The 27,080-nt window shown below is 37.7% G+C and overlaps 1 protein-coding gene across 2 annotated transcripts in view; it reads right to left on the bottom strand.

Moving 5' to 3' along the window:
- VCL (vinculin) overlaps window positions 1-27,080 on the bottom strand; it is a 65,834-nt gene that overhangs the window by 21,689 nt on the left and 17,065 nt on the right. For both annotated transcript variants that reach the window (XM_075758597.1, XM_075758598.1), the window contains exons 2-8: window positions 20,441-20,511; window positions 14,023-14,173; window positions 11,989-12,097; window positions 9,419-9,541; window positions 8,982-9,142; window positions 3,115-3,205; window positions 1,570-1,717 (exon numbers count right to left, since the gene is read on the bottom strand). In XM_075758597.1, the coding sequence (XP_075614712.1) occupies window positions 1,570-1,717; window positions 3,115-3,205; window positions 8,982-9,142; window positions 9,419-9,541; window positions 11,989-12,097; window positions 14,023-14,173; window positions 20,441-20,511 (854 nt within the window). The remainder of the gene's footprint in view (window positions 1-1,569; window positions 1,718-3,114; window positions 3,206-8,981; window positions 9,143-9,418; window positions 9,542-11,988; window positions 12,098-14,022; window positions 14,174-20,440; window positions 20,512-27,080) is intronic.

Below are 27,080 nucleotides of genomic sequence, written 5' to 3'. Positions count from 1 at the left end.
ACCTTATTTCTCATAGGCTGAGTTGAAGTTACTTATATATTAAGACAGCATACAAATTAACTCATTTGCTAGTAAATCTTAGTCCTGTCTTCCTCCACCTCAAAAAATTTCAAACACTACAAAGCTGACACCAGCCACTGCTTTACAAGAAGAGTAAGAGTTTAGACTAAGTTTCTAACGCTCTGTGCAAAAAATGGTACAAAGAAGCTCTTACATTCTCTCAGGTCAATCAGCTGGAAATCCAAGTAAAGATAAACCAAAACCAGCTTCTCATCCACTACCACTATTATAGCTAATATACATCACTTCTTTAATGACGGTATAACCAGTATTTCTGAATTTTGGCCTTTTTAGCTTTTGAGCAAACTAACGACTCTTCATGGAAATAAGTTATGGAACTATTCCAAACTTGTGTACCTATCATCACAGCACATCCAAAGCCTGGTGGTCTGTGGATTTAAAGTGATGGCAGGGAATTTGTTCTTAAGGTAACTCAAATCACAGTTCCCCAAATAATTTGTATTTGCTCACTTCCTGCACTTCACTAGGGCCTTAAGTCAGAAAAGGCAGTTATTTTACCTAAAAGCTTTTTTTTAAAAAAAAAATAAAAACCTCTTAACTTTTAATGCTTTTTCTAGCAATTTGAAAGATGCATTAACATTCAAGAGAAAATATTATACCATGAAACCATTACCCATATCCCTAATGGATTGCACTAAATAGCTTTCTAGGGTTTCTGGGTGGGGTTTTTTGAGGGGTGGGGAAGAATATTACAACAAAATAAAGAAGCCAATGTCAGAGCACTCTAGCTTAATGACTACATTGATAAGCAGCTGAAAAATTCCTTATACTTAAAGGAAACTGGGCTATCATGTTCAAACTACATGAATTAGTTATTTCCTACCTCGTCTTTATGCCCTCACAAAGGAATATCATACTTTCTATTCTCTGGCAAAAGAAAAGGCCATAGTACCTAACATCAAAAAAATATTGAAATTTAAAGAGACTCATCTGCTGCCTAAAACCAAACCCCCTTGAATTCAAGAAACCATTGTGAAAGAATAACGAATTTCTAAGGAGGAGGCAGAAAACTGGTAAAGGGCTCTGGTTAAGTAAAAGTCTATGCAAAAACCACATATGAAGTTCAGCAGAATTTATCAGTGACTGATAAACAACTTCAACAGCCACTGCTTGTGGTCTAACATACCAATAAACACCTAAAACCCAGAATATTCATGTATTGTACAGTAATTGGGATATATCCTCTTTGGAGAGCAGACTTAACAGTAGAGTTTAAAAGTTCATTTCTGCCTTATTTGGAGGAAGGTTATGTGTTTGACATTAAACAAACTCTGAATTATTTACCTGAGCAATTTTGCTCATCATGTTATATAATTAAGATTTCACATATTTAAAAATACAATTCTTATCAGAAAAGATTGAAGTAAAAAAAGGTAAAATACAGCTACTGGCCTGCTCTCCCTCAAGTTAGGAAGTGACTCAACTGCAAGTTCAGAAAAACTGTTTTAATAGTACTAGAAAATCACCCATTAAAAGCAACAGATTTACCTAGCTCGGAGGTCAGCCAGTTGATCAGTCATCTGGCCCAGTGTTTTGCATGTTCCCAGAATTTCTCTGCGTTCTTTGCCTGCACACAGTTCTCCTGCTTTTCCAGCTTCATCAAGAATCTGCCTTATTGCTTGCTCACCAGCATCCCCTAAGATACAGGGTCAGTTAGTAAAACAAACAAGACATTCCTTGGCATGTATGAGTAAACTGCTAGTCTCATGTACCACCACATTAACTGCATCAGGTTCAGCTGTGAAAATACATTTATCAAAAACTATGACATACATTAAATGTGACAGTTATAATAAACAGTATGTCTGAAACAGTGTAGCACAGTTTTAACGTGCACCATGTGCCATGTATTTAAAGTTATTTAATCATTCTGTTACCATAACTTAATTTCTATAAATACTTCATTTATAGAATCTGTAATTCAGGTTGAAAAGGTAAAAAGCAACATGGCAAGATTCACATAGCCTTAACTTCAGCCAGTTGCAAGTCTGACTTGATTTTGGCTAAAGAACATGCAAGAACAACATTCCTTTTACTTGCAACCCACCCTGATCCCATCCTCCAGCATTATGGATAGTAGAGGTGCCAGTACCCATAAAGTACTGGTTCTTCCATGAAATTATAATGAAATTGGCTCAAAGAAGTGCTACCAGAAGGAACACTCAGATGACTAATGTATTATGAGGTTAGTTTAAAGTAACACATCCAGTAAAATCTGATTTGCACTAAGTTCTATAAATATCTTTGCATTTGTCCTTAGCTACTGAATTTTTAATAGTTTGTTTCATTAATTGTCAGTGTCAAAGACAGAAGGCTTTGAAAATAACTTTGACATTTCTGGAATTGAGTGGGGCAAGGGAAATGTGGTCAGAGGTCATATAAGCACCAGCTCCACAGATAACAACAATTCACTTTCAACTTTTACAACTGTATTATTTTGGATTCCATTTCAGAGGAAGTCTTTCAGATAAGGTCTTTCAAAGTCCAAATGGAACAGGCCTCTATCTGGTTTTATTTGCTTTAAAGACATACACAAAAGCAAAACCTTTATATAAGTAATGGAGACTGTAGTTATGGTATTTATGACCGCTTTTCATATTAAAAATTTTCTATTAAGATTGAAAGAAAACCAGTTAAAGAGATGACTGTTAGAAAAATCTGAAGTTATACAAATTTGAAAATACAAAAGGAAGGATGTTCAGTATTAACAACCACTGCAGTTAAATATCATTCAATGCAATTTACATGGTTTTGTTTTTACTAGTGGAATGCAAAGACAAACTATGTAAGTTATACAAAATAAATTCTTTGGACAACTTAGAAGAAAAACTTTCCAGATCATTAGACACAATTTGTTCAGTCTCCAGTATCTAGAGAAAGGAATAAATAAATACAGGCATGTATTTAGAATTCAGAATGATCCACTATGTATGAGTTATTAATGCTTAAAGATAATTTTGCCTTACACCACAGAATCAGATCTCTAAAATCAGAATATTTTGTGCTGTTTTGGGGGGTTTTTTGCATTATTACCTGGAGGTGCATTTGGATCTCTCAGCCAACCTTTTGCCTGGTTCATCTTTGAATCTATTAAAGCTAAAGCTCTTTTCATGGCTTCAGTGTCCTTTACAAAAGAGAAACAACCAAAATGATTCTCAAAAAAACCCAAAGCACAAATAGTCAACACAGCCAAAGCAGACAGAAGTTCTGTAAAGCAGAGTCTACTTAGAAACACACCCATATAAGCAGCTCAAAACCCATTTTCAAACTATAGCAGGTCATAATCACTTCTTTCCAATTAAGACAGACATTTTCATTTCACTCAAAATGCAGAAAATATGCATGCAAGTTTAGTGGTTTTTCTATTCCTTTATTTACTAGTGGTTTAATTTCTAAATTCAGAGCTCTAATAAGCACACATCTTGGAGTTAGTTCCATTTCCTTCCTTAATATATATCAGGGCACATAGAAGAGTTGTAACAATGAGATTAGAGTCAACCTTTCAAAAATGGAAGTTGGCCAGTAAATTTTACTCCTTACTTCTGTGTAAGAGGCTGCATATCAGCATTTTTCACCTGCTCTGCTGCTTAAAGTCAAAACAGTTGCCATTTGCAGAAAAATAGACTGCCAGCTAATTCCTGGAATTCTCAACTATGTAGTTTAATGTCCTCAGAAACTTAAACCACATGTATTTACATGTGGTTGTTTTAAACTCAGAACTTCTCTGCTAGGAGCATCAGAGAAGCTGCTGCTTTAATGTTATGCTGCTATTATCCAACACCTCTTTGACTAAAGGAAATAAAACCATCCAGTTCTCATTTCTCCGCATATTCTGTTAATTGTTGATGTGTCATGTCTCCACTAGAGGCCAGAAGTTTTCTATCTTACACAAATGGAAAGACAGTGAAAAGAGGAACAAGTACCTTAAGTAAAAAGTTGGGGAAAAGCCAAAATAGCTTTTTAGCACACATGTCATGGAAATAATTTGAAATGCATCTAACATCCCATTATTAGTATACAGATGATGACAAGAAGCCTGGCTCTAATGCTATTAACTGGACTGTCCATGTCCAACTCTTATGAAAGGGAAGAAAAGGAGCCTACCAGCTCAATGATCAGTATCTGGTACAGCATGCAATATCCTGACAACACTAACGAACTGTCACATTTTTGTGGAGTTGTTCCTTCTCCATGCTTAGTCTCAAAGCTACATCACTGTAAACATTTCGGCATTTTCAGTCAGTTTTATTCAGGCACGTTGGTCTGTCAGCTATTCATAAGGTGCTATAATATAATTCAGCAACCAACTTCCTAAAAGGTCATGTGACACTGTTGAGTATTTTTAAGGGCTCTTGAATCACAGCCTGCAAGATAACACCAAAAGCAGAATCATTTTCACCTGGAAGGTTGATTCTCTAAATTAGAAACTGGTTCTCAGAGCTTAGGTCACAACCTGTTTCGAAAAAAAGCTTCAAAAGGGTAGGACATGCAGCTAGGGGTAGGCAGCATGTACATTCTTTTTAAAAGTCATCTTCTCTATAGCTTGAGAATTGTGCATTTAATATATGACAAGAGACAAGTAAATAATCACTTAAGCGTTCGAACGCATATAAAAACCTTGCTAGCTGTGAAGGTAGGCGTTATAGTTTTCCACTGTTTTATATATGGACTGAAGCTACTTTAGTTTGGAATGAATGAATGATCTACTGCAGGCTTGCCTACTCATAAATAATTTGAAACAAAGAACTAACTGAATTTTTAAAAGAGGCAACAGATGTTGCTTAGTGTTAATGAGATGATAGGTGTGGGATGGCAGAGGAGAGTGTTGAGACAACTGTCTTCGCCCCTCCCTTTTTACTAATACAGGCTTTTGTATTGTCTCAGCTGCCTGCAGAGTTGCAGTTTCAGCAAAGTTACATAAAAGTCTCTGAATCTGAAGTCTTATATCAGGGGACAAAAATCAAGAGTATTTTAGCTTTTACAAAATCATGATTTTGTAATTGCTAGCACTACCCAAGCAATAACAGGATCCATCTATCCTATCATATGAAGGCTATATATTTGGATTGCTCTGCAGTGTAAATGTTGCTGTCCTCTTGGCTCTGCACCCATGTTTGCAACATACTGTCCCCTTTTCCTATTTAAAAAAAAAAATCTGGTAAAGTCCTAGTGTAGCAGTCAAAGTGTTCCAGGACAACTGCTCTTAAAGCACAGATTTCCCATTTTCACAGCTCAAATTGCCACAGCAAGGAAACCCTCTCAGCTTTAGTCTGATAAGCAGTTTTCATTGCAATGAGTCAAGTAATTTTTAAATAGGAAGTTAGAACACATCCTCAATCAGGTTCATTGGTACTGCACTTTTGTTTCTGCCACAGCTATGTCTTGTGCCAGGTAGTTGGCAAGCGACAAACGTGTAGCCATTCTGAAGTGTCTAGACTTATCCACCAATTTAGGCTATTAAGCAAGATGACAAAAGTAGAAATATTCAAATTAAACAAAACAAAGCAACTTGGTCAAGGTCTTACTGCTTCAACGTGTCTTGATATTCCTGATTTCTGGAGCTGTTTAAATGCCTTGTCCCTTTCTAAACAGCTAAATATGTTTACAATTTTTCTCTTTGGAATTTGCCAGCAGAATCAGTTGTGAGCAAGAAAAAAATCCTACAGCTATCCTGCAAAAAAGTTTTAATGTAAAGTAGTTTTATAAGCAAAAAAGGATTCCTTCCCCCCTTCTCCCCACATTTTCCCTGTTGGCAAAAGGAATTTCATTATCAAAATCAACACTATTACCTTTTTCAGAAGAGATAAACAAGTTAATCAAGTTAAACTAGGGCAACATTGTCTGAAGGGAAAAGAGGAAGTTGGCATTTTGAAAGTCAGTTCATAAAGCAAATAAGCACTTATTCAAGGTACCTTTATGCATCACCTCTGCCACTACCAAGAATTTTGAGATTATTCATGGGGCAGGTGGTATTGGCACTGCTTTCAAAAGGAGCAAAATAAATCCTACACAATCTCTTGTTGAATATAAAACACAACCTCTGACTCAATGAAGTGGTCTAGTCTAGCAATATCTGCATTTCATTACCAAAGAAGGGAATGTTGAAGGAAATAGGCAAAGCCAGCCTTCTGGCAGAATAGGCAGCTTAGTCACCATCCAGAGTTCAATCCTGCAGGATACTAGATACTTCTCAGCTTACTACAGCTTTTAATTCCCTCTATTTCTATGGATATGGAAGATGTTTGGATTGATTACTTCAAGTTTATTTTAAAAATAAACACTAAGAATGTAAAAGAGAAAGCTAAACTCCTCTGTAAAAGGTAAAGTTCAAAGAAAAAAGTACAAAGCTATGCATGGCAGAAATACAGATTTTTTCCAAGATTTTGTCAGATCAGTATTTGCCCAGTATTTCAATTCTAAATCAGCATACTATTTTAAAAAATCCAGTGTTAGTGCAAGTAGAGATTGTTGCAATCCAGTAACAGTAATGTGCATTTCAGAGTCTAGAAAGAACAACAAAATAGTTTACAAAAAAAGCCTACAACTCTGACTCCATACATTCGAGGTAGATTTTGTGATACTTCAATGTATAAACAATATAAGATAGAATAATAAACATAACCACCAACATCAACAGCAGTGTGTACTACACAGGTAAAAATTCAAGCCTGTGGATCCCCAAACACACCTTCCTTTGCTCCAGAATAGCATGGGGAAAAATATCTTTCCCTTGACCATCAGGCACAAAATCCATGCAACAGTAATTGCAAGTAGAAATTAAAGAGCTCCTCCCTCTCCCCCCCAGAAAAGAATCAACCGTTAGATATATATGCAAATACAGGAAAAGGTCTGTAGTATGCGGCCATTAGCAAACTAGTTCCTGCTTCTTCACCCCACTGCATTTTTCAATTCAAATTCTTTTTCATAACTATTTAGTTAATGTCTAGTGCTACCGTTCCAAATTGTCAGTATACCTTGATTCAAGAAACCAAAACAATTTAAAAGTTCTCAACTCAGAACAGAAGGATACTTTGATTATACTAGTCCACACAACACATTTGTGTATTATGCATAATGGCCAGTATTTTCCATTTGAAAATACTGCTAATATGCCAGCTATTTTCTTAATAAAATCCTTTATTAATCTGCCTTGCTAGCAAGAGAAGTAAGAATTTCCTTATGGCTAAATTGCCAACTATATGAAACAGTCTTTTTTTACCAAGAAAATTTCCAAATTTGTTGTGTAGAATAAAACTGCATTTGTGAGATACAGGAATGCTTGAATCCAAAAATAAAACATATGAAATTGAAGGTTTAGCCCTAGACCTTAAGAGCCTGAACCATTTGAATTGAAGGAAGGCTGCTGGTGAAGTACTATGGAATGGACAAAACTCCTGATTTAATAAAGCTTTCTGGGCATGCAGAAAGCTTGTTCCTGCATGACTGGACCCTTTATTTGTAGCTATAGAGACTAGTAACATAAATTAATACAAAAACATTCAGTAAGAATGTGCTCTAAAATCTTGGGCTAACTCTAATCAGACTCAGAAAGACAATCATAATGCAGTTCAGCTTGCAATCACCATTCTTTTAGTGACAGCCAGTTCTACATATAGCTAGACAGAGCTATTAAGTTCCTTTTAGAACTTCCACGTGTGCATATACATAAGTAGGGTGTCACAGCTGGCACACAAATAAAAAGTTGCACAGCACACAGTCTGCACACAGCACAAAATCCCACATACATGCTTTTTTTTGGTTTTAGTACAAAGTAGATGTGTAGGGTGTGGAAGAAAGCTTACCTTCTAAAGGTGAGAAAAGGGTAAGAAACAGGAGAATAAAAACAAAGATGCATAAAAGTAGTCATAATAAGGAAGTGATAGTGACAAAATAACTCAAAAGGCAAACTAAGGGTCAAGTGCCAAACAATATAGGCCAAAGTGATTTTAATGCCTAGATAATATCAGTGTTAGATTTTCTACAAGATTTCATTTGTTAATTAATCTGGCATCAGGTCTCAATATTTTCTTTCAATATATTTACAGTTACTTGTTGCTCACAGCACTAACCCTTAAAAAAAAATCCCTTCAGCAATTTACTTCAAGGTACTAAAAAAAAAGGGAGGAATTTCAGTTATGCAGCTACATTTATGTGTAAGCCCACAATAACACTTTTACAAGTCTGCCTGTCAGATCTGCTTTATGGTCTGCTAGACCTTTCAGTATCTTTGGTGGGTACCACTTAAGGGGGACACTTCACTCCAGGTAAGTGGTTGCAGTCATGTACACAGCTTAACACTGAGTTGTATGGAACCAATACTGTCCATATGTCAGCTTCGCAGACATCATACTTCTCCAGCAAGGCTGTTCAAACCAGCATGCGTTGCTTTGAGACAAGGCAAACAATTTTACTCCCAGACTAGAAATGGGGCAGGGGAAAAAGGACAAGCATCTAAAGAGCAATCACCAAAAATTGACTAAAACTTCTCAACTTCAGGCCTTTTGCACAAGGAATATGACAGCAACCTATCTTTTCTAGTCATATCTAGGATAAAAACCTTAGGTAATCTCACTTATAAACGCCTAGCTACAAGACTAGTTTAACATATAAAACGATAGCTTTGTAACTAACTTTTCTGTCAAATATGATTGTGTAGCCACTGAGCTACCTTCAGATGTCACACTCCTTTCACTTAGCTTATCGAAAGCTAATTTTGAAAAATACATTAATACAACCATCTCTGAAGATGTTTTTTGACCTTGAAGAGATTATATGATGTGATTACGAAGCGTTACAAAACTGATGCACAAATACATATTTCAACAGTCTCAAAAACAGAAGTGTATACCACAGTAGATAAAAATTGGACTTCAATGTACAAATGTAGGTGTGACACGTACCTTGCTTGCCCAGGCATCTTCATCCCAGGAAGTGAGTTGTAATACACGGATGATTTCATTTATCTCAGCACTCATTTTCTCTACTGTGAAATTGCGATTTTTCAATGCCTCTTCTATTCCCTGGCTTTTAGAATTTTTCGTGGTTACAAAAATCTTCATAGCTGTCAAAATACCATAGATTAGAAAATGGTACACGCAAGATATGATCAATGCTCAAGGTGACCTCCTATTGCATTAATACAGTGGTAGTAGATTTTATTTTGCATGGACCATTTTATCTCAAGGAGATTGTAGTTTTAATACAAGAAGCACAGTTATTTGCAATCAGTACAGAAGCAATGTCAAGGCTGTTATTTTTAATAAACATAAGACATTGGAACTCCAGCTCAAAACAGACAGCAATTCAGAGTGATATTAAAAATTAAAGCCGAAAATACCTGAAATAAGAACTGGTAGTAGCTCCTTCACAGTATTCATGGAGTTTACCAGCATAACCCGATGTTCCTGATGAGTTAATTCCTGTTGTCTCTCATCAATCATTTTGGCCATCTTTGTCATTCCTAAAGAGTAAAGTAATTAAACATAGTCATAAATAAATGTAATATTAAGTCTAATTTGCAGCAGTGGAGCTTTCTAAAGAGGAACAAAGCATAATGAGTTATGACAACTATATTGAAGATTAAAACTTAATTTTCATATTAGCAGCTGTTACTTAAAATGCATTCCAGATGCTTCAGAGAAGCCACTGATTCAAAACCTAACCACTATGCAAAGCAGAATGGAATCCTCAAAATTCTTGATTTAAAAATCCCAGCAATAAAATAGGAAAATACCTGAAATTACTACTTTTGGACATGAAGTCACCTCATGAACTCTGGAAGCTAATTTACAGGGGTTTTTTTTCTTTTCTGTTAAGACTTGATCAGCGCCTTAATTGTGAATGGCAGATAAAGGAAACATCAGGAGTTTGTTTACAGTTTGTTTGCCTTGAGATTCTACCAGAGTTCAAAAATTGTATCTATTTATACTTCAGTTCTGCTAGAACTATCTCAGTGCTCTAGAAGTATGGAAAGAATTAGATTTATTCTAGAGCAAAACTATTTTCAATAGCTAAGACTTGTGAGGTTTACCGCACAGCACATGTGGAAATTTTAGACACAGCTCCATAAAAAATTAAGCTGATTTAAATTGGTGCTGGTTTGGTCCCACTCCTCCTCCTACAGGGGACAAAGCTGGAAGAAAGCTGTATACTCTTTGGCTGAATTACTTTTCTGCTGGTTAGCATCTTAATATAAGAAAAAGATTAAATGAGCTTTAATTACAACACTAAAAAGTAGTAGAATCACCACACTGACAGCATAGAAGGGTAAGCTGTGCAGAACCACCTTTCCTTTCAATGACAAAAGCCTAAATAGGTAATCATGTTCTCTCTGCTTCCAACATAAAGCCTACAAGAACTTTGTTGATTTTAGGTGTACATGCTCATATTTCTGTTATTTATATAGTGCTTACACTAACCATTAAGTTCAGATGCCCACTGATACAGCTGAAGGGAACAAGGACTACAGGCATAAAAAGTTTTGTGGGCATGGGCTGTAAGTGTTGAGCAGCATTTAGTTGAGGCAAAGACAGTGCTTCTAGAACATGCCAGAAGCACAAGATTAGCTACTGATTCAGAACAGCGTAAGTTTAGAGAAGATTATTTGCAATAAAGGTACAAGCCTACTTTAAGAAATTAAGATACTTGCCCAACCCCTATTACCTCTATCATACACACGTAACACCAAATTATGTTCAATGAAAAGTCCCAAAGGCTTGTGACTGAGCCAAATAAAGTGAAGTTTGGGGAAACTTCCACTTTAAAGACATGGAATACAATGACCACAGAGAAACTGCAATTGTATACCAAGTAAAAGAACAAGTTTCACAGACAGAGAAGATTGCCCTTTTTACTCCATTTTTCCTGTTCAAAATGAGGCAAAATCTATTCAGTTGAAGTTAACCTCACAGGACAAAGTTTAGAGAACACTTTACCTTCATACAAAAATTAGTTTTTCACATCTAGAAACAGGGTAAAGTATACATGTTCAATAAAAACAGAATAATCCAAACACATGACATAAGAGCTACTAGTCATTTCATTTATGAGCTAGATATTCTTATGCTACATATGTATTCTTTATATATATAAGTACTAACTAGATTCCTGTTCTGTTTATAAAAACATTCTTTAGTTCAGTGTAACTTTAATTCCAACATCTTTGTACATTACCACTTCAACATCTAGATTTTATAGAATGCTTTTGTTAAATACCTAAACTACTTTATGCTTGCTGAAACTAAAGCATTTGCAGTAGTAGATGGCAGAGATTAATGGTGGATTTCCTCTATAGCAACCCAGTGCTTCACTTACCAATCACTTACTTCCACCAGTGAAAGTGTGAGTTAACACAGTGAGGTAACAAGTGGTGAAGGAGCATCAAGTAATGAACAAAAAGAATTTTTGTAGCAGCTGTGCTTTCGTATTGTACTGCCAGACAGCTATTTCTGCAACCTTATCAAGATGTTAATATATGACATGTAGCTTACACTACCCCAAGAAATTCCTACTGGGCCTAACCATCTCAGTACAGACATTTTATTGGCTTAATGGACTTTATAGCTATGAGTGCTTAATTACACAACTTTGTTTATTTGTTTTACTCTCACTCATGCATGCTTACTTCCCTCATATAATATAGTGTAGGAAAAGTACAGTATATATCATCTGTGTAGTACATATTTACCAACACCTCGACTCTTCTGTATTCTTAAGAGACAGTGTGAATCAGAAAATAGTCATCATTCACTCTCTAGTTTAAAACTCTTTTCCAACAGACACTTTCAAACAACTGCTTTATCATTATCCAAACAGTCGACACTTGAGTGAGGAAGGTGCTGGGGGGAAAAGGAGGCAGTGGAAAAGACTATACTTAGTATGTTTATGATAGGCTGAAGCAAATCAAACCTGGCCCTAGATTCTTTGTGTATGTCACCAAATCTTCCATAGTCTCTACTACTTCTGCCACAGTCAGGTATTCCAATATTCCTTTGCAGACACGGATGATTTTACGGACCTAAAAAAAAGAAACATTCCATCATTTATTAGAGGAAGCTAAGTTATACTTCAATTAGAAATGTAAGCCTATTATTAGAACAGAATAGGTATAGCATTTGCTAATATGACATATGGTCATTCACAAAGGTCTGGGATACTGATTAAGTTACCCACAATGCCATTACTCAGGAGTGCTGTATTGACAAAGACAATATTTAATCAGCATTCCACTACTCAGAAATGCAAAATCCTAGTTCCAGTGTTCTCACTTCGTATGATAAATGAAGGATAGCATTGAGAAAATAGGTTATAAGGACAGGCATTTAAGTATGCTGGCATGCTTGAAGTTTTTCATTGCAATTTTGTGAATATTTAACTTAAATCACAAAACAAAAATACATAGAAAGCAAATTCCAAGCTTTCAGAGGAAATATTATTCACCACACAGCTTTACATTTGGATAAAGCATTATCCAGCATTCCAGTGGGAAAAGTAGATCCAACATCTCAAGCTTTCCAGAAAAATCTGTGAAGACTGTATTTACCACTGGACATCTGCCTCAGCTTAACTTTTTCAGTTTGTACTTGATTCCAAAACAGAGTTCTCTTAGTTGATCTTCTAAGCTCCTGAACCACATACAATTCTAACTGAGGAAGGAGTTAGTTAACGTTTAATTTGTATCAACTACGTGCAGTGTTCAGTCCCCACAACAGACCAGTTTCCTCTAAAACTCATTTCCGTTTTATTCCAATGTTAGTTTATCGCGAAACACAGCAGGATAGAGATGTGCCAAGTTTTGTATTTGTGAAAAGTCAGTCATTCCAGGGCAATATTTTTCTTTTGGTTAACATGCAGTTGTCAGAGACTAGTTCAATGAAGCGTTAAACTCCACAGAAGTCAACTCATTTCCTAACCACTGGAAGCAGGGAGATTAAAAGCTATTAACTTCCTTGCAATTCTATCCTATAACACTTTGTAGTATCTATTAAAAAAAAAAATCACTTAAAATAGCGTGCAATCACAAGTGCCACAGGGAAATCCCATAGCATTCTCCTTGTTTCAAAGCAACATGCTAACAGCAGCACGAGCTGATTAAATGAGACACGAAGATGCCATGTTAGACTACTCAGAACAACAGGAAGAGTAATACAATTTCATAGATTAACAGATTGTTGCATGGGTAAAATTTAGAATTAACATCAGCACTTCTAACCTCGTGAGCTTCATTTCCTCATAATAGCATGATATTTGCTAATTAGAAATGAGCAAGACTCCACATTGCCAGAAAGAGGATCACAAGAATAAGATTTGTAACAAAGGAACATTTTCAAATATAAGACACTCAAAACCTCCTTTCTAAGTTTCCTTGCAACTCTGGCCTTTTTTGTCCATCTAAGGACAGAAAAACAGCACCTCTGAGCCGCTTTTTTGCTTATGCAGCAGCCAAAGCGTACCAACTGTTACATCTATCAGAACACTCCTGGCTGACCAGCCAGACAGTCCAAACTTGTATTACCTCCCATGCCCCAAGGCCAATTAAATTGCCGCAGCTAATGAGTCAGGCAGACACGTTCAGAAGTGACCTGGGGCTTTTCAGCAAAGGGATACAGAGAATATAAGGATCAGTAATGGGTATGGTGAAAGGAATACAGAAAAGCATCAGGAAGGTATAAGACAGGGTTGATGGGATCTGGCCTTTTTGAGAAATAATCACAGGCAACGCCTAAATATTATGTCATGCAAAGATGCTCTTAACAAAACAGAGCAACAAGCCTAAGCTCCATGTGACAGAAAAGAATGCAAAATATGCTTCCAATCAAGCTAAAACAATCAAACCCACATTCATCTACTCAATAGTTTAGAATAGTTAATTCAGTTAGGTGGATATTTGAATTAATAATGCTATTGTGCAGATACCTATGTCAGTTATGTTGGAATTCCTACCTCTGCTTCATCAAAAGTCAGAAGTAAGTCTGACGTTCCAGAAAGGATGCCTCTTGATCCATCAATTAGATAGTCACGAGCTGGTACTGAATAAGGATCTGCTTGCAGCATCTGGGCTGCCCGAACAAGTTTAGTGCAGGCATTCTCCACTCTGTGGGAAGTCAAAGTTTGTGGATTAGTTTGTCTGTATTATGTCCTGTTTCAGCTGGGATAGAGTTCATTTTCTTCCTTGTAGCAGGTATAGTGCTGTGCTTTGGATTTAGGGTGAGAATAATGTTGATAATACACTATCCTGGTTTCAGCTGAGAGTGAGTTAATTTTCTTCACAGCAGCTAGTATAGGGCTATGTTTTTGATTTGTGCTGGAAACAGTGTTGATAATATTCAGATGTTTTTGTTGTTGCTCAGGGAGTTGTTGCTTACACAGAGTTGTGTTGCTTACACAGAGTCAAGGCCTTTTCTACTTCTCACACTGCCCCACCAGCAGGATGGCTGGGGGGTGCAGAAGCTGGGAGGGGACACAGCCAGGACAGCTGACCCCAACTGACCAAAGGGATATTCCATACCATATGACATCATACTTCACATACAAGGGAATTGGGGAAGAAGAGGAAGGGGAGGAGGGCAGCAGCATTGAGTGATGGCATTTGTCTTCTCAAGTAACCGTCATTATTCATGATAGAGCCCTGCTTTCCTGGAGATGGCTGAACATCTGCCTGCAATGGCAAGTGGTGAATGAATTCCTTGTACATGTAGCTTTTGCTTTATCTATTAAACTGTCTTTATCTCAACCCATGAGTTCTCACTGTCACTCTTTCAATTCTCTCCCCCATCTTGTTGGGGGGGGATGTGTGTGAGCAAGCAGCTACATGGTGCCCAACTGCTGGCTGGGGTAAAACCACGACACACACTGATACTTTGGTTGTTGCCAGGCAATGTACACACCAAGGACTTTTCAGCTTCTCATACTGCCTTGCCAGTGAGGAGGCTGAGGGTGCACAAGGAGTTGGGAGGGGACACAGCTGGGACAGCTGACCCCAACTGACCAAAGGGATATTTCATACCACATTACATCATGCTCTGTATATAACTTGGACAAAGATGGCCAAGAGCAATGCCCAGCTAGTTCCTGAAGTGCAGTCATCAGCTGGGGCGGGGCAGGGGGGTAAGCAATAGTGCTGGCCATCACATGTTTTATACATTATCATTATTATAGGTACCTCTATGTGTGCAAGTGCCATGTGCTCATTCAAGTTACACAAGGTTCCAACAAACATTAAACCCTTTTATTACAGCAATACTACATCTTATCACAACTTTTTCATGCTTATCATACAGACCATTTTCTGCTGACCACTTGGACACACTCTTTTGTCAAACATTCAGTTAAGTACTATTGGAAAGTTACGCAGTTATCCCATTTTGTCCCCTATGTTCCTTGTTAACACAAATAGCAGAAGTTAATGATTACATCTAAATTTAACTATGCTAGAAATAAGACACTCATTACAGGAAAACATACTTTTTTCAGAAAGTAAAGTTTTCAGCTAATGGCTCCCTAAAGTAGATCAAATTGGGCCAGCTGACCTTATCATAACCTGCTCCTTAGTGAGACATCTGCTCAACGCATCAGGTGGTGGTAACTCATAACTGAGCAAGAAAATACAGGATTACTTCAAGGCAGAAAGTGGGAACAGTCTGCTCATCACTATGCAGTGTACTTAGTTGTATTATCAAAGTCAACTGACTTCACTAAATTAGATTTCCATGCTTGCTTCTCAAATTTATTCTTTTCAACTCTGCCAAGAAAGGGATTATACAAATCACCTATTCAGCCTGCTCAGAACTATAGGCTCAGAAATACTTAATTTCCTACAGTTCAATTTCATGGTCATCTGTTTAATACTAATGATTATCTCAAGGCTGGCTTTTTCATTTCTCAAGAAAGGAATTAACATAAGTGTTTATTATCCCAGAAGTCATCACAACTAAAAATAATGTTTCTAAAGATTGAACTTTTTTTTAGTTTTTAGCATTACCTCTGAAAGGTAAACTTGCATTTTACTTGTACAGTGTCTATTTTGTATTCACTTCCCAATGCATTTGAAAGACTTCAGGAGTGTGCAATGTACAGAAAGCAGAGTGGTGTTTAAAAACCAGACATCTTCCATCCCCTGCAAAGCATGCATGCTAAGAGATCAGAGTTTTGGGAAAAAAAAGTAATTCAATTACTTTAAATTAAAAAAAAGACAAAACACTTACTGCAATAAACCACTTGTTCGATCACAAGAATCAAACACATTTAAAAGTTCTAAATAAGTGTTCGTTGCTATGGTGAATTTTCTATTCCCTGTATTATATTGCAACCTAAAAAAACCCACAGCTTGATAAAAATGCATATTTATTTTTGAGGCATGATTGCAATAAAGCTACGTTAACACCAGCCAAGTTCTTTGTGGAGAAGACACAGGTCATGATATTTCCAACCATATTCTTGTCAGTAGTCAACCAGTTTCATTCTTGTTAGTGTCTTCTTTATAAAGTGTGAGGAAAAAAGTTTAGCTTATGCGAAACTACCAGTTTTGGTTTTCAGCTTGACTTCTGCTTTTCCCAGAGATGCCTGCCCAACAATGCCAAATAAAGTCTTTGATGCTTGAATAATGCTCATTTCAATTTCTAATCGCTTAAGTTGTAGTAAGTAAACTCACTAGAGTTTAGATTACTTGCAGTTCTAGAAATAGGTTAAAAAGCAAATATTTTATATTAAAATTCATTGAATACAGTTAGAGGCAATGCAGTTCCAGCTTAGTAACCAAAATAATGTTAATATAGAATAGCATTATTGCTTGATTTGTTAAATGAGTTTGCATGTGCAAGTTAGATGCAGACAAATTTTCATTCTGTGTAAACAAATCAGGTGTTACCCTATTCTTTACCTAGAGATTACAGCTTTTTCCTTCTTTACAAGAGACATGTAACAAGTAATATGAGCACATGGCAAAACATCTGATTTTCATTATATATAATACTCATACTCCCTGATGATAAAGACAATTAAGATAAAGAACACAGCATTTTTTAACTCTAGGTCAATAGTTTCAATGTGGTCTATGTCAGTAGCAAGCAAAGGGATGCTAATAGCTTCTCAGCAGCCAATTAATTATTTTGCTGCACAATCATACTCCTCCTGAAAAACTGTAGAGATTACCATCATATATATTTATTATGAACCCTCAATGCCAGTCTCAGGCAAGTCAAAACCCAAGTCTTTGAAAAGTCTCCCTCATTCTCCAAGAGTGGTTCCCTGAAGATTGGTGGTCCTTTTGATTGGCAAAAATACTGACAGGGAGTGCAGTGCTAGCACATGTGCACTGTTCCTTATCCCATCATCCATGTGGTCCAGTTGCTGGAACACTCCCTTAAAGAATGCCAATTCCTGAACTAACACTTTAGAAACAAAAACCCTCCTCTCAGGAAAGAAAAATAAAACAAAAACCCACCCTCATTTGTTTCACTTCCTCAATCCAAATCCTGCCCTTTAATGCAGGAACAGGTAAGACTCCCTTGTTAGCTCACCTGTGACTGTCACTTGTCCCTACAATACAGATACCAGTGACAGTACACTCCATAGTGTTGACAAGGAACTGTTAACACATACTAGTACATTTTGATATAAACTCCAGATTAACAAAAAGCAACAAATGCAATGGATTATCTTTCACAAAGGCCACTGAAGATTCCTAACTCATATTACTGCATCTAGGATAGTAAGCAAGTGCTGCAGGAAGTAGGTTTCATTACTGTGACAGATAGCTTTGTTTCCCCTTTTTCACTATATCACAGTTCAAGCAGTCATGAATTGCTGCAGAAAAGGTTCTTGCAGCCAGAATGAGGTGGTACTATTCAGCAGTGCTTGTATCACATTTCTACAGTAATTTAACTGTTTAAGTATCCACAATATGTGAAGTGTTGAACAAAGGCTGGTTACAGCATAGCAATTAAGAAAATCTTTTTTCCTTATACCTTACTTGTCTAGGTGAACAAGAAGCTGGAAATTAATTAAAAACTCTATACATTCTAGAAAGTCAGCACAATCAAAGTTACATGTTTGTATACAACTCATCAAGAAGCAAGAAAAAGTTTCAGTTTCATTTCAATACATAAACACTCCCCTCAAGAAAGAAAATAAAAATCAACCTCCCCTACACCCAAACAAGATCACACACCCAGAACACAGCATAATAGATACTGTAGTGGATTGTATCAAAGGCCCATTTAGCTCCAGTATGCTGTCTCTGAAGTAGCTGCAAGTAGATGTCTAAGGAAGGTTAAGAACAGGATAAGCATTTATCATACTTCCTCTGGGTGGTCTCCCATCCTCCAACTATTTTCAGTTCTTGGGATTTCCTGCAGTTTGAATTTGATAAAACCCACAATGGGTTCCTCCAGGTTCTTATCTATTAACCTCCAAACCTATATAAAGAATTTTAATGGTACATGACTTGTGATACAAAGAAGTTCTCCCTATTGTTGGTTTATAAACTTCTATCTTAAAGCAATGCCCCAATCAAGTTCTCATACAGGAAGAGAAGTGCAAGCTTCCATCTTCTCTATGCAACTCATGATTTCTTAGACCTTTGCCAGGGCCTCAGTCCCCTCTGTCACCTTTCCCTGGCTGAAAAGTACCAGCCTACTTAGCTTTGCCTTATACAAAAGCAATTCCATACCTTTCCTTGTTCTCAAAGTCCTTCTACAAGCTTTTTCCAGTTCTACTACAGCCTTTCTAAAATTTAGAGACCACAAGTGCATGCAGTATTCAAAGTGTGGGAGAAAAATATACAGTGACATTTTGGTGTCTCACTCTTTGCTGATAAACCTAACATTTGGGTTACTTTTTGACCACTACTGAACATATAATGGATATTGTCACCAGCACATCACAGCTCCAAGACTCTGCTCACTATTGGTAATGATCAGTTCAGAGTCAATCAACCTGACACTAGACCTGCTGCTCCCCCATGTGTGCATCATTTCAGATCTTTCAAAATAATTTAACCCACACAATATCAAATCACTCAGTTTAATAAGGTCCTGCTGTAATTTCTCCAAGTTGTCCATTAATCTCACTACCTCAATGTAAGGCTTCAGTTCCTCAGCAAGTACTTTCCACTCCCAACTCATCCTGGTTTCTGGGGCATTTGTGAACATGGCGAAAAGCACAATTCCAGGGCACAATCCCAGCAGAGATCTCCAGAGCCCTACCAATGCCAGGGTTAACCATGTAATTTTTCCTTTCACTTTCTCTTTTCCATACAAGAACTTTTCTTACTATTTCGTGGCTACTTTATTTTCTTAAAAGTCTTCAGACTGCCAACAAGTTGGGAAATCAGTGTATACTGTATCACCTGGATTACCTTTATCCTTGTTTGTGATATGTCTAAGGACATCAACAGATTTGTAAGGCAGAATTTCCCTCCACAGAAACAGTCAATTCACCCAAAGCAAACTGTATGTATTTAGGCTCTGTTAATTCTCTTCTCTAGTATAAAGTTTCTAGTCAATAGCTCCAAAGGTATGTCAGACCTATAGACATCCTGTTCCCCAGATTTCCCTAGCCTGACATATCAGGTGTTCTCAAGTGAGACACTGTGTTTCACTAATAATTCAGCTATTTCATTCTTGAACTGTTACACTAATACTAGCTGGTTCTAGGCTTTTTTTATTATTCATTTTGTCAACCTACAATGCAACAAACTAAATCTGTTTTCACTGCCTAACAAATTTTCTCTTTAAAGATCATCTCTGTTCTCCCTTTTAGTATTTTCTTAGTTGCCTCAATGCTTTCTTGTTTTGACTATATGCCTCTTTTGTGTTTGGGAATACAGTAAAACATTCAGTCATTCTGTACACATTGGACAATGCTAATAGAGAGGTCACACTACATTCAATAGGTTGTAGGGCAAAGTCACTTCAGTGAAAGGTTGTCAGTGGCCAGGGAATTAAGAGTGCCCATCACTGCTCTTCAAACATCTTGGATTTCCAGGCAGTTATGTCATGCATCAGCTGCCTATACTGATAAATTTAGTTTTCCGCCAACCAAATTAATAGAAAAGATTGACAATATCATGTTCTTTCTCACACTGTTAGGCAAAACTACAACAGCAGTTGTTACTCTGAATTTTTTTTATTTTTAAAGGAAGAAAAACCCTAGATATGTATCCATATATACAGAACGTAACAGGAAAAGTCACTGCTGGCAGAAAGGTCATTCCCGACAAAAGTCAGCCTCAAGACCCCAAAGAGCTATTCAAACATACAAGTATTTTCTAACCTGTACAGCAGAAATGAGTAACAGTGATCTATCATTAGAACAGGTTTCCTGTACCTACAATAGAAGATGTACAATAAAATGAGTTTACTTGATAAACGCTGGTGGCATATCCCTTTTCAAGATCTGGTCTTCTGTTGTCTGCACAGTCTCTTTTCCAACCTGCAGGAGAAAGAAGCCATACTTAAGATTCAGAATTTCATTGTAACGCCTAGATGAAAACAAATAGCAAAATAACATCAAAAAATTTATTTGTACTAATAATTCCTTTCACTAGGTTTGCTGTGTCTATTTTTGAGACCACTATATACTGTGGTTAATCTAATGCTTTAGAAATAATGCAGTTTCCTGCCAACATCTCTACTAAACTAACAGGGGGCACTCTTCCCTCTTCCCACCCTCCATAGAAACAATACTACTTGTTTGCTGCATTTAGTTGTAAAAACTTAATCACCAAACTCTGTAGGCTTCCCTTCCTCCTAATCCCAAGTCAGAAATCAAGTTCAAAGTTTAAAAAAGTTACTCCTTTTTACTATTCAACCTAGTCTACCAGAAAAGTGTACTTAATTACTGAGAACACACCCCACAGCCACATTCACACCATCCTTTAAGCAAAAATAATTATGCAGAAGCTAATAAAGAAAGAGATAGAGTAAGATCTGGAGTTTTCTATACACTAGCTCTTATGTTATACAATAGAAGTCTTTATAATTGGTAGCTGGCTCTCTGGACTGTGAGATCACCAACTTGACAATATATTTCCAGCTCCTTTGTTCACTGTATTTTCCAGCTGAATAAGCTATTCAGAAAGGCATCACAAAGCAGAAGGTCTTTAACCCAGACACTAGTTTTGTGTTAAGAGCTGCCAGGCCTGTTCAAGCTAGACAAGATAGCCCTGAAAATCCCTGATCAGCTGGTGTTCAAAGATTTGCTGTTTTTGACAGAAGTTGCAGTGTGCCAGTATGCACAGCACTTGCCAACTCTAATGCTGTACAGCCTTCCAGAAGGACTATTTCCTTGCAAATTCATGCCACTTGCCCAAAACTGTCTCCCTCATCTGGTCCTTTTCAGAGGGGCTTTACAGAAGTACATTGGCCTGAGTATTTTATTTGGTTCAAACACAGAGTCAGCCTAGCCTTCTTTTTTAATCTATCAGTACTAGTCACAAAGATATTTTGAAGTAATGAAGAGAAGATCAGAGAGCAGGTTGCAGGTCTTCAATTTATGATAAGTTTTGTCTCTTACACTCATTGTAGGCTCACTAACAGCCATGCTCCCTCCTAGTGCACAGCACTGCAGTGTTGCTTTGCCTCCTAAACTTCACAACAATGCCTCAGGAGCACAATTATAATTTATCTCATGCTTGTTTCTTGGGACAGGGTTACATGACCCACCAGAGAGTATGCCTGCTTTGTCCTAATTATTTCCATTGCATTTCTGAAATGCATTCTTTATACTTCTCACATGTTTGTATGCACACATGCATGATAAAGATGACAGAAAAGGAATAATTTGCATAAGCTTTTGTGTTGGTTTTGCGTGGCAAGGTTTTGGTAGCGGGGGGGCTACAGGGGTGGCTTCTGTGAGAAGCTGCTAGAAGCTTCCCCTGTGTCTGATAGAGCCAATGCCAGCCGGCTCCAAGACGGACCCGCCGCTGGCCAAGGCCAAGCCAATCAGCGCCTCTGTGATAACATATTTAAGAAAGACAAAAACAGTTAGAGAGCACTTTTGCAGCCAGAGAGAGGAGTGAGAAGATGTAAGAAACTCTGCAGACACCGAGGTCAGTGCAGAAGGAGGGGGAGGAGGTGCTCCAGGCACCGGAGCAGAGATCCCCCCGCAGCCCGTGGTGAAGACCATGGTGAAGCAGGCTGTCCCCCTGCAGCCCATGGAGGGAGGATGAGGGGGTGTAGCGATTCCACCTGCAGCCCGTGGAGGACCCCATGCCAGAGCAGGTGGAGACACCTGAAGGAGGCTGTGACCCCGTGGGAAGCCCGTGCTGGAGCAAGCTCCTGGCTGGACCTGTGGATCTGTGGAGAGAGGAGCCCACGCCAGAGCAGGTTTGCTGGCAGGACTTGTGACCCCGTGGGGGACCCACGCTGGAGCAGTTTGCTCCTGAAGGTCTGCACCCCGTGGAGGAGACTCACGTTGGAGAAGGCCGTGAAGGACTGTCTCCCATGAGAGGGACCCCACACTGGAGCGGGGGAGCGATGAGAGGAGTCCTCCCCTGAGGATGAAGAAGGGGCAGAAACACCGCGTGATGAACTGACCGTAACCCCCACTCCCCGTCCCCCTGTGCCGCTGGGGGGGACAGAGATTGAAGCCGGGAGTGAAGTTGAGCCCGGGAAGATGGGAGGGGTGGGGGGAGGTGTTTTTAAGATTTGGTTTTATTTCTCATTCCTCTACCCTGTTTTGCTTAGAAATAAGATGAATTCCCTCTCTAAGTTCAGTCTGTTTTGCTCATGATGATAATTAGAAAATGATCTCTCCCTGTCCTTATCTCGACCTGTAAGTTTTCTTTCATTGTATCTTTTCTCCCCTGTCTAATGAAAGAGGGGAGTGATAGAGCAGCTCTGGTGGGCACCTGGCCCTCAGCCAGGGTCAACCCACCACAGCTTTAGATTACACATCATTCAGACAGAAGGCTGTCACCAGGTAAAAATGAAGAGTAATACCTTATTTCCAAAAAAACCACTGGGAAATCCCATTGCCTTCAAGATTTATTTTTCTCACAGCTGTACCAGCCTGTATATCATTCAGTATATTTTAAAAAAAATATATATTTCTGAGTATATATGGTTTTTAAAGAATGCATGAAAAAAGTTTACCAATGGGAGAGCTTCAATTTGATGGTCATTCTGACAATCATTATTGCTATTTTCTATTGAACAGTCAGGAGCAACCAAGAAACAATTTCTGTGCAAGTTACAATACTTTTCATGCTTGATGTAAGTTACTTAAGCATTTCTTCATGCAGTCTAGAAAGCATAAGTCTCTTCTACAAGAGGATATATCTAGGTTCACTACTCAAAGAAGCATTATCAACTAATTATAGATATACACACACTTTATATGTTTATACATACACATATATGTGGACATTCTTTGCTATGGCTAGCTAGGATCTTTAGTCTTCAAATTAAAGTAACACATAGAATGAGTCAATTCCCATTTTCTTTTTTTTGTGGGGAGTTTTAACCTCAAAACTTTCCTGAAACAGGCACAGTCTTTGTGCTAAACTCCAAAGACATTTGTCTTCCAAGTCCATCACAAAGCAGAAATACTCATTCCTCCAATATCCTCAGCACTATATAGCACACAGACAAGATGCAAGATTTCAGGCAGTTCCCATGAAGCCTCAATAAAAAGGGTTCCCTACTTTTCTAGAAGAAATTACTTTTTACCATATTTTAAGCACCAATACAGCACATATGCACTGAATCTGTTTAAATATAAAACCTTGTGGCTCAAAGGAAACCATTTCATATTTACATAGTTAATTAACCTTTCCAGAAGTTGCTCTTTGCATTTGTAGCCAAGGTATAGAGATGGCATGCAAAGAACAAACGTACACTGCAAACCATTTAACAAAGTCTCAAGAAATGAGGCCGTATTCATGACTACAAATACACAATTCCACAAGACCTCTATGGGGTTTCCTTTTTAGCTTTGTGGTTAGGGGGATTTTTTTGTTGTGTTTCTTACTTTTTTGTTTTCATATGATCAGGTTTCTTCAGACTGAATTTCACATGGGCTAAGCAATTTTCAGACACACCACAGTGTAACCTGAGGTAGAGAGTCATTTGACTTACCTTCTCCATATTCCAATACCAAGGGAACAAATATTTTTTTCCTTAAGATGTAATACCCACACATTCCCTGTTTCAGGCAGAAGGCTTGTCAAGCTTCATGCTAATACAGAACAATCTGGGAAACCTGTATTTCATTTCCATTCAACAGAATATATGTGGGGAAAAAAGGAAGATTCCTATTCGCATTTCAGATAAGGAAAGATTATTTTAGGTAAGAGTAAGTAACTGGGAAGCAACAGTCTGCACAAGTAGAAGCTTCTGCTTTTAAGTAATAGTGAAGTGCCCATTACTCATTGTTCCAAAGAAACTGCACTGGTTAACACAGTAAAGAGACCATAACTTCTTGAACACAGTACCTGCCCAGAGCAGCAGAGGAAGGGCAGCTCTCAAGCAAAACTTACTGAAACAGTTTCATAGTTACAACTTCTACCCAACCACACTCATTTTCATACACTTTAGATTAGAGGCAAATCACTTGAACTGAGATGTGGTACGAGCTACTTCCCTGCTACTTCACAACAGTGAACAAGAGGTTGACAAGTCCAGAAATTTAAAGGAAATGGGACACAGGGGGCATACATGGACACTGAAAAGCCACCTAGGAATGCACCTTGAAGAACCAGGAGATTGATATTTACTGCTGCTTTTGGCTTTTAACCTTGCTAGTACGTCTCATGCACTCTTATCTGCCACCAATTAATAGAAGATCAGTATGTTTTAAGCTTCCTGCTGGGGAATATTTTATCCATGGAAAAGCAAGAGGAAAGCTTCCTGATCAGACTGAGGTTTTTTTTCCTTATAAACAGTTTTGCAGCTTTGTCATGTCTGCTTCTACAGCACGAAAGACAAGACATGACTACCCCACAAGGTCCCTTCCCACCTTCTTAGCCTGCTGGCTATAGTAAAGAACAGCTTGTTCAGTGAGAGGAGGAAATAGTTCCACCTTCTGTATTTTAACAGTTTGTTTCAACAAAGATACCACAAACACCCAGTGATATCTAGTTCTCTTAACTTATAGCAGTTTTAAAGTAGAAGCTGCATGTATCATACAGAATAACACACAAATATTTAAGATGAGAATCTGAAGTTGATTGTTTGGGGGTAGTTTTATTTGGGTTTTTTGTGGTTGTTTTTTTTAAACAAAGATTCTTCTGAATGCCTATATTGGCAACACCAGTTTGACAATTTGCCAAATGCTGGAAGTGAAATTTTCCTTGCAGCTTATATGACTTCCCCAGTTAAAAAGGAAACCAACCTTAGAAGAATTAGTTCCTGCAGTGTTCTAGAAGCTAATTTAAAACATCTGTCATTTTAGCAACGAGTCTAAAATTATTCCATCATCATCCAGTGAACACATAAGCTACAGTATGAGTTTTGCTTGACAAATCAAGCTACCAAAGTGATCTAGTCTGTATGCTGTAAAAGCAACTCTACCGTAAGCCATCTCACATTAAAAACCAGTTGCTGGTTTGTGCTTTCTTCCATGTTTTGCAAGCTTCCAGGAAGAATAGTGACATGACAATGTGAGTGTTAAATCTCACATCAGAAATCTGTTTTACATCAGTACAGTTCCATGAAGTTCTCTGAAACTTCTTTCTCAATTTCTTTAGATGTCTATCCTGAAAAACTAAGCTGAAGTATTTGCTATAACTCTATAATGACAGCAGTTTCTACATTGCATGTCCATGTCTAGAATTCATCTCTAAACAGTCATTTCCCCTGCACCTCGCTTTTTAATAAAGAGAAGCTAGCCTAGATTTTAAGACTATGAACAATCCAGAGCTAGAAGCCAAAGTTACACCAAATTTATGTCTACTCCTTGCTGGCATAGATAATTTACTCCTCAGTCCAGACAAAAAACCCAACATGGACAGAAAGAATTAAATCTGTGAAAAGATTTTGAATTCAGGTTACAGGCTGAGTGGTCTTACTCACACATGACAATATGAATAAAGTGATGGCTTAAGTTAATGGCATCCAGTTTTGTATCCTACACCTTTCGGAGTTCATCCCTCCCACCAGGCTTGTCCATTGAAGTCCTAGAAAACAGGTCCTTTATCTCAAACTGAGTTCAGAGACAGTTTGTCTCAGTGGGTTCAAAAGCGGCAAGGGCTCAAAAGCTACTTCATAATTGTTCAGTTTTCCCTTTGTAAAACCAATCATTGGAGCCAAATTGCACAGAAAGCTTTTGGGAAGGAGCTCTGGCAGCAAAAAAAGCAGCAAACAGGACTTAGCTGCTTACTTTCATTCCTGTCACAGTATTTTGATTGCAACCCGTGTTCTGTTTTTATTTACAGTATCAAGCAGATCCAGTTGTTGCTCTTTCAAGCTATTTTGCTTAGCTCTAAGAAACACAGCTGTTTGAGTGAATGTTTTTTTATCATGCCCTGACCCTTAGCTACTACCATAATCTATGTGGTAAATGCAGCAAAATAGAATTGCATACATCCTGGCATAGCAGCAAAGCATAAAACTTTGCCAGATGCAAGTCAAACAGCTCTGGGGAACATGATGAAATTTCTTCGTCATACCTAAATTTCACAAGTCACTCAAAAATTATCATCAGATGACATAAACAGCTTCTAGTAAAGACAGAAATTTCTGCAAACAGTGAAAAGAGGCAATGTTGAAGTGCCTTCAGAAAAATCTAGAATAGGTTTACAGGTTACTCCTCACAATCTAATCCTTCTCATCCAATAAGACTGAAAAAAAGTCAGTTATAACAAGGTACAATAATACAACTTTTTTTTAAACACAAAACTATCCTTTTTGTTCAAAGGCTCTCTTAGAAGCATTTAACAAAGCAAATTCCCAATTTCTTCATCATTCCACTCTCATCTTGCTTTGAATTATCATTAGGATTGATATGTCACTTGCAATTAGTGAGTTTAACACTGTTGTTAGAAGTTTTAACTTTTTCTA

The sequence above is a fragment of the Balearica regulorum genome, chromosome 7 (assembly GCF_011004875.1).
Source record: "Balearica regulorum gibbericeps isolate bBalReg1 chromosome 7, bBalReg1.pri, whole genome shotgun sequence".
In the NCBI taxonomy this organism is placed as follows: Eukaryota; Metazoa; Chordata; class Aves; order Gruiformes; family Gruidae; genus Balearica; species Balearica regulorum.
Note: the sequence above shows the minus strand (reverse complement) of the source record. Positions and strands in the feature narration are given on the sequence as shown.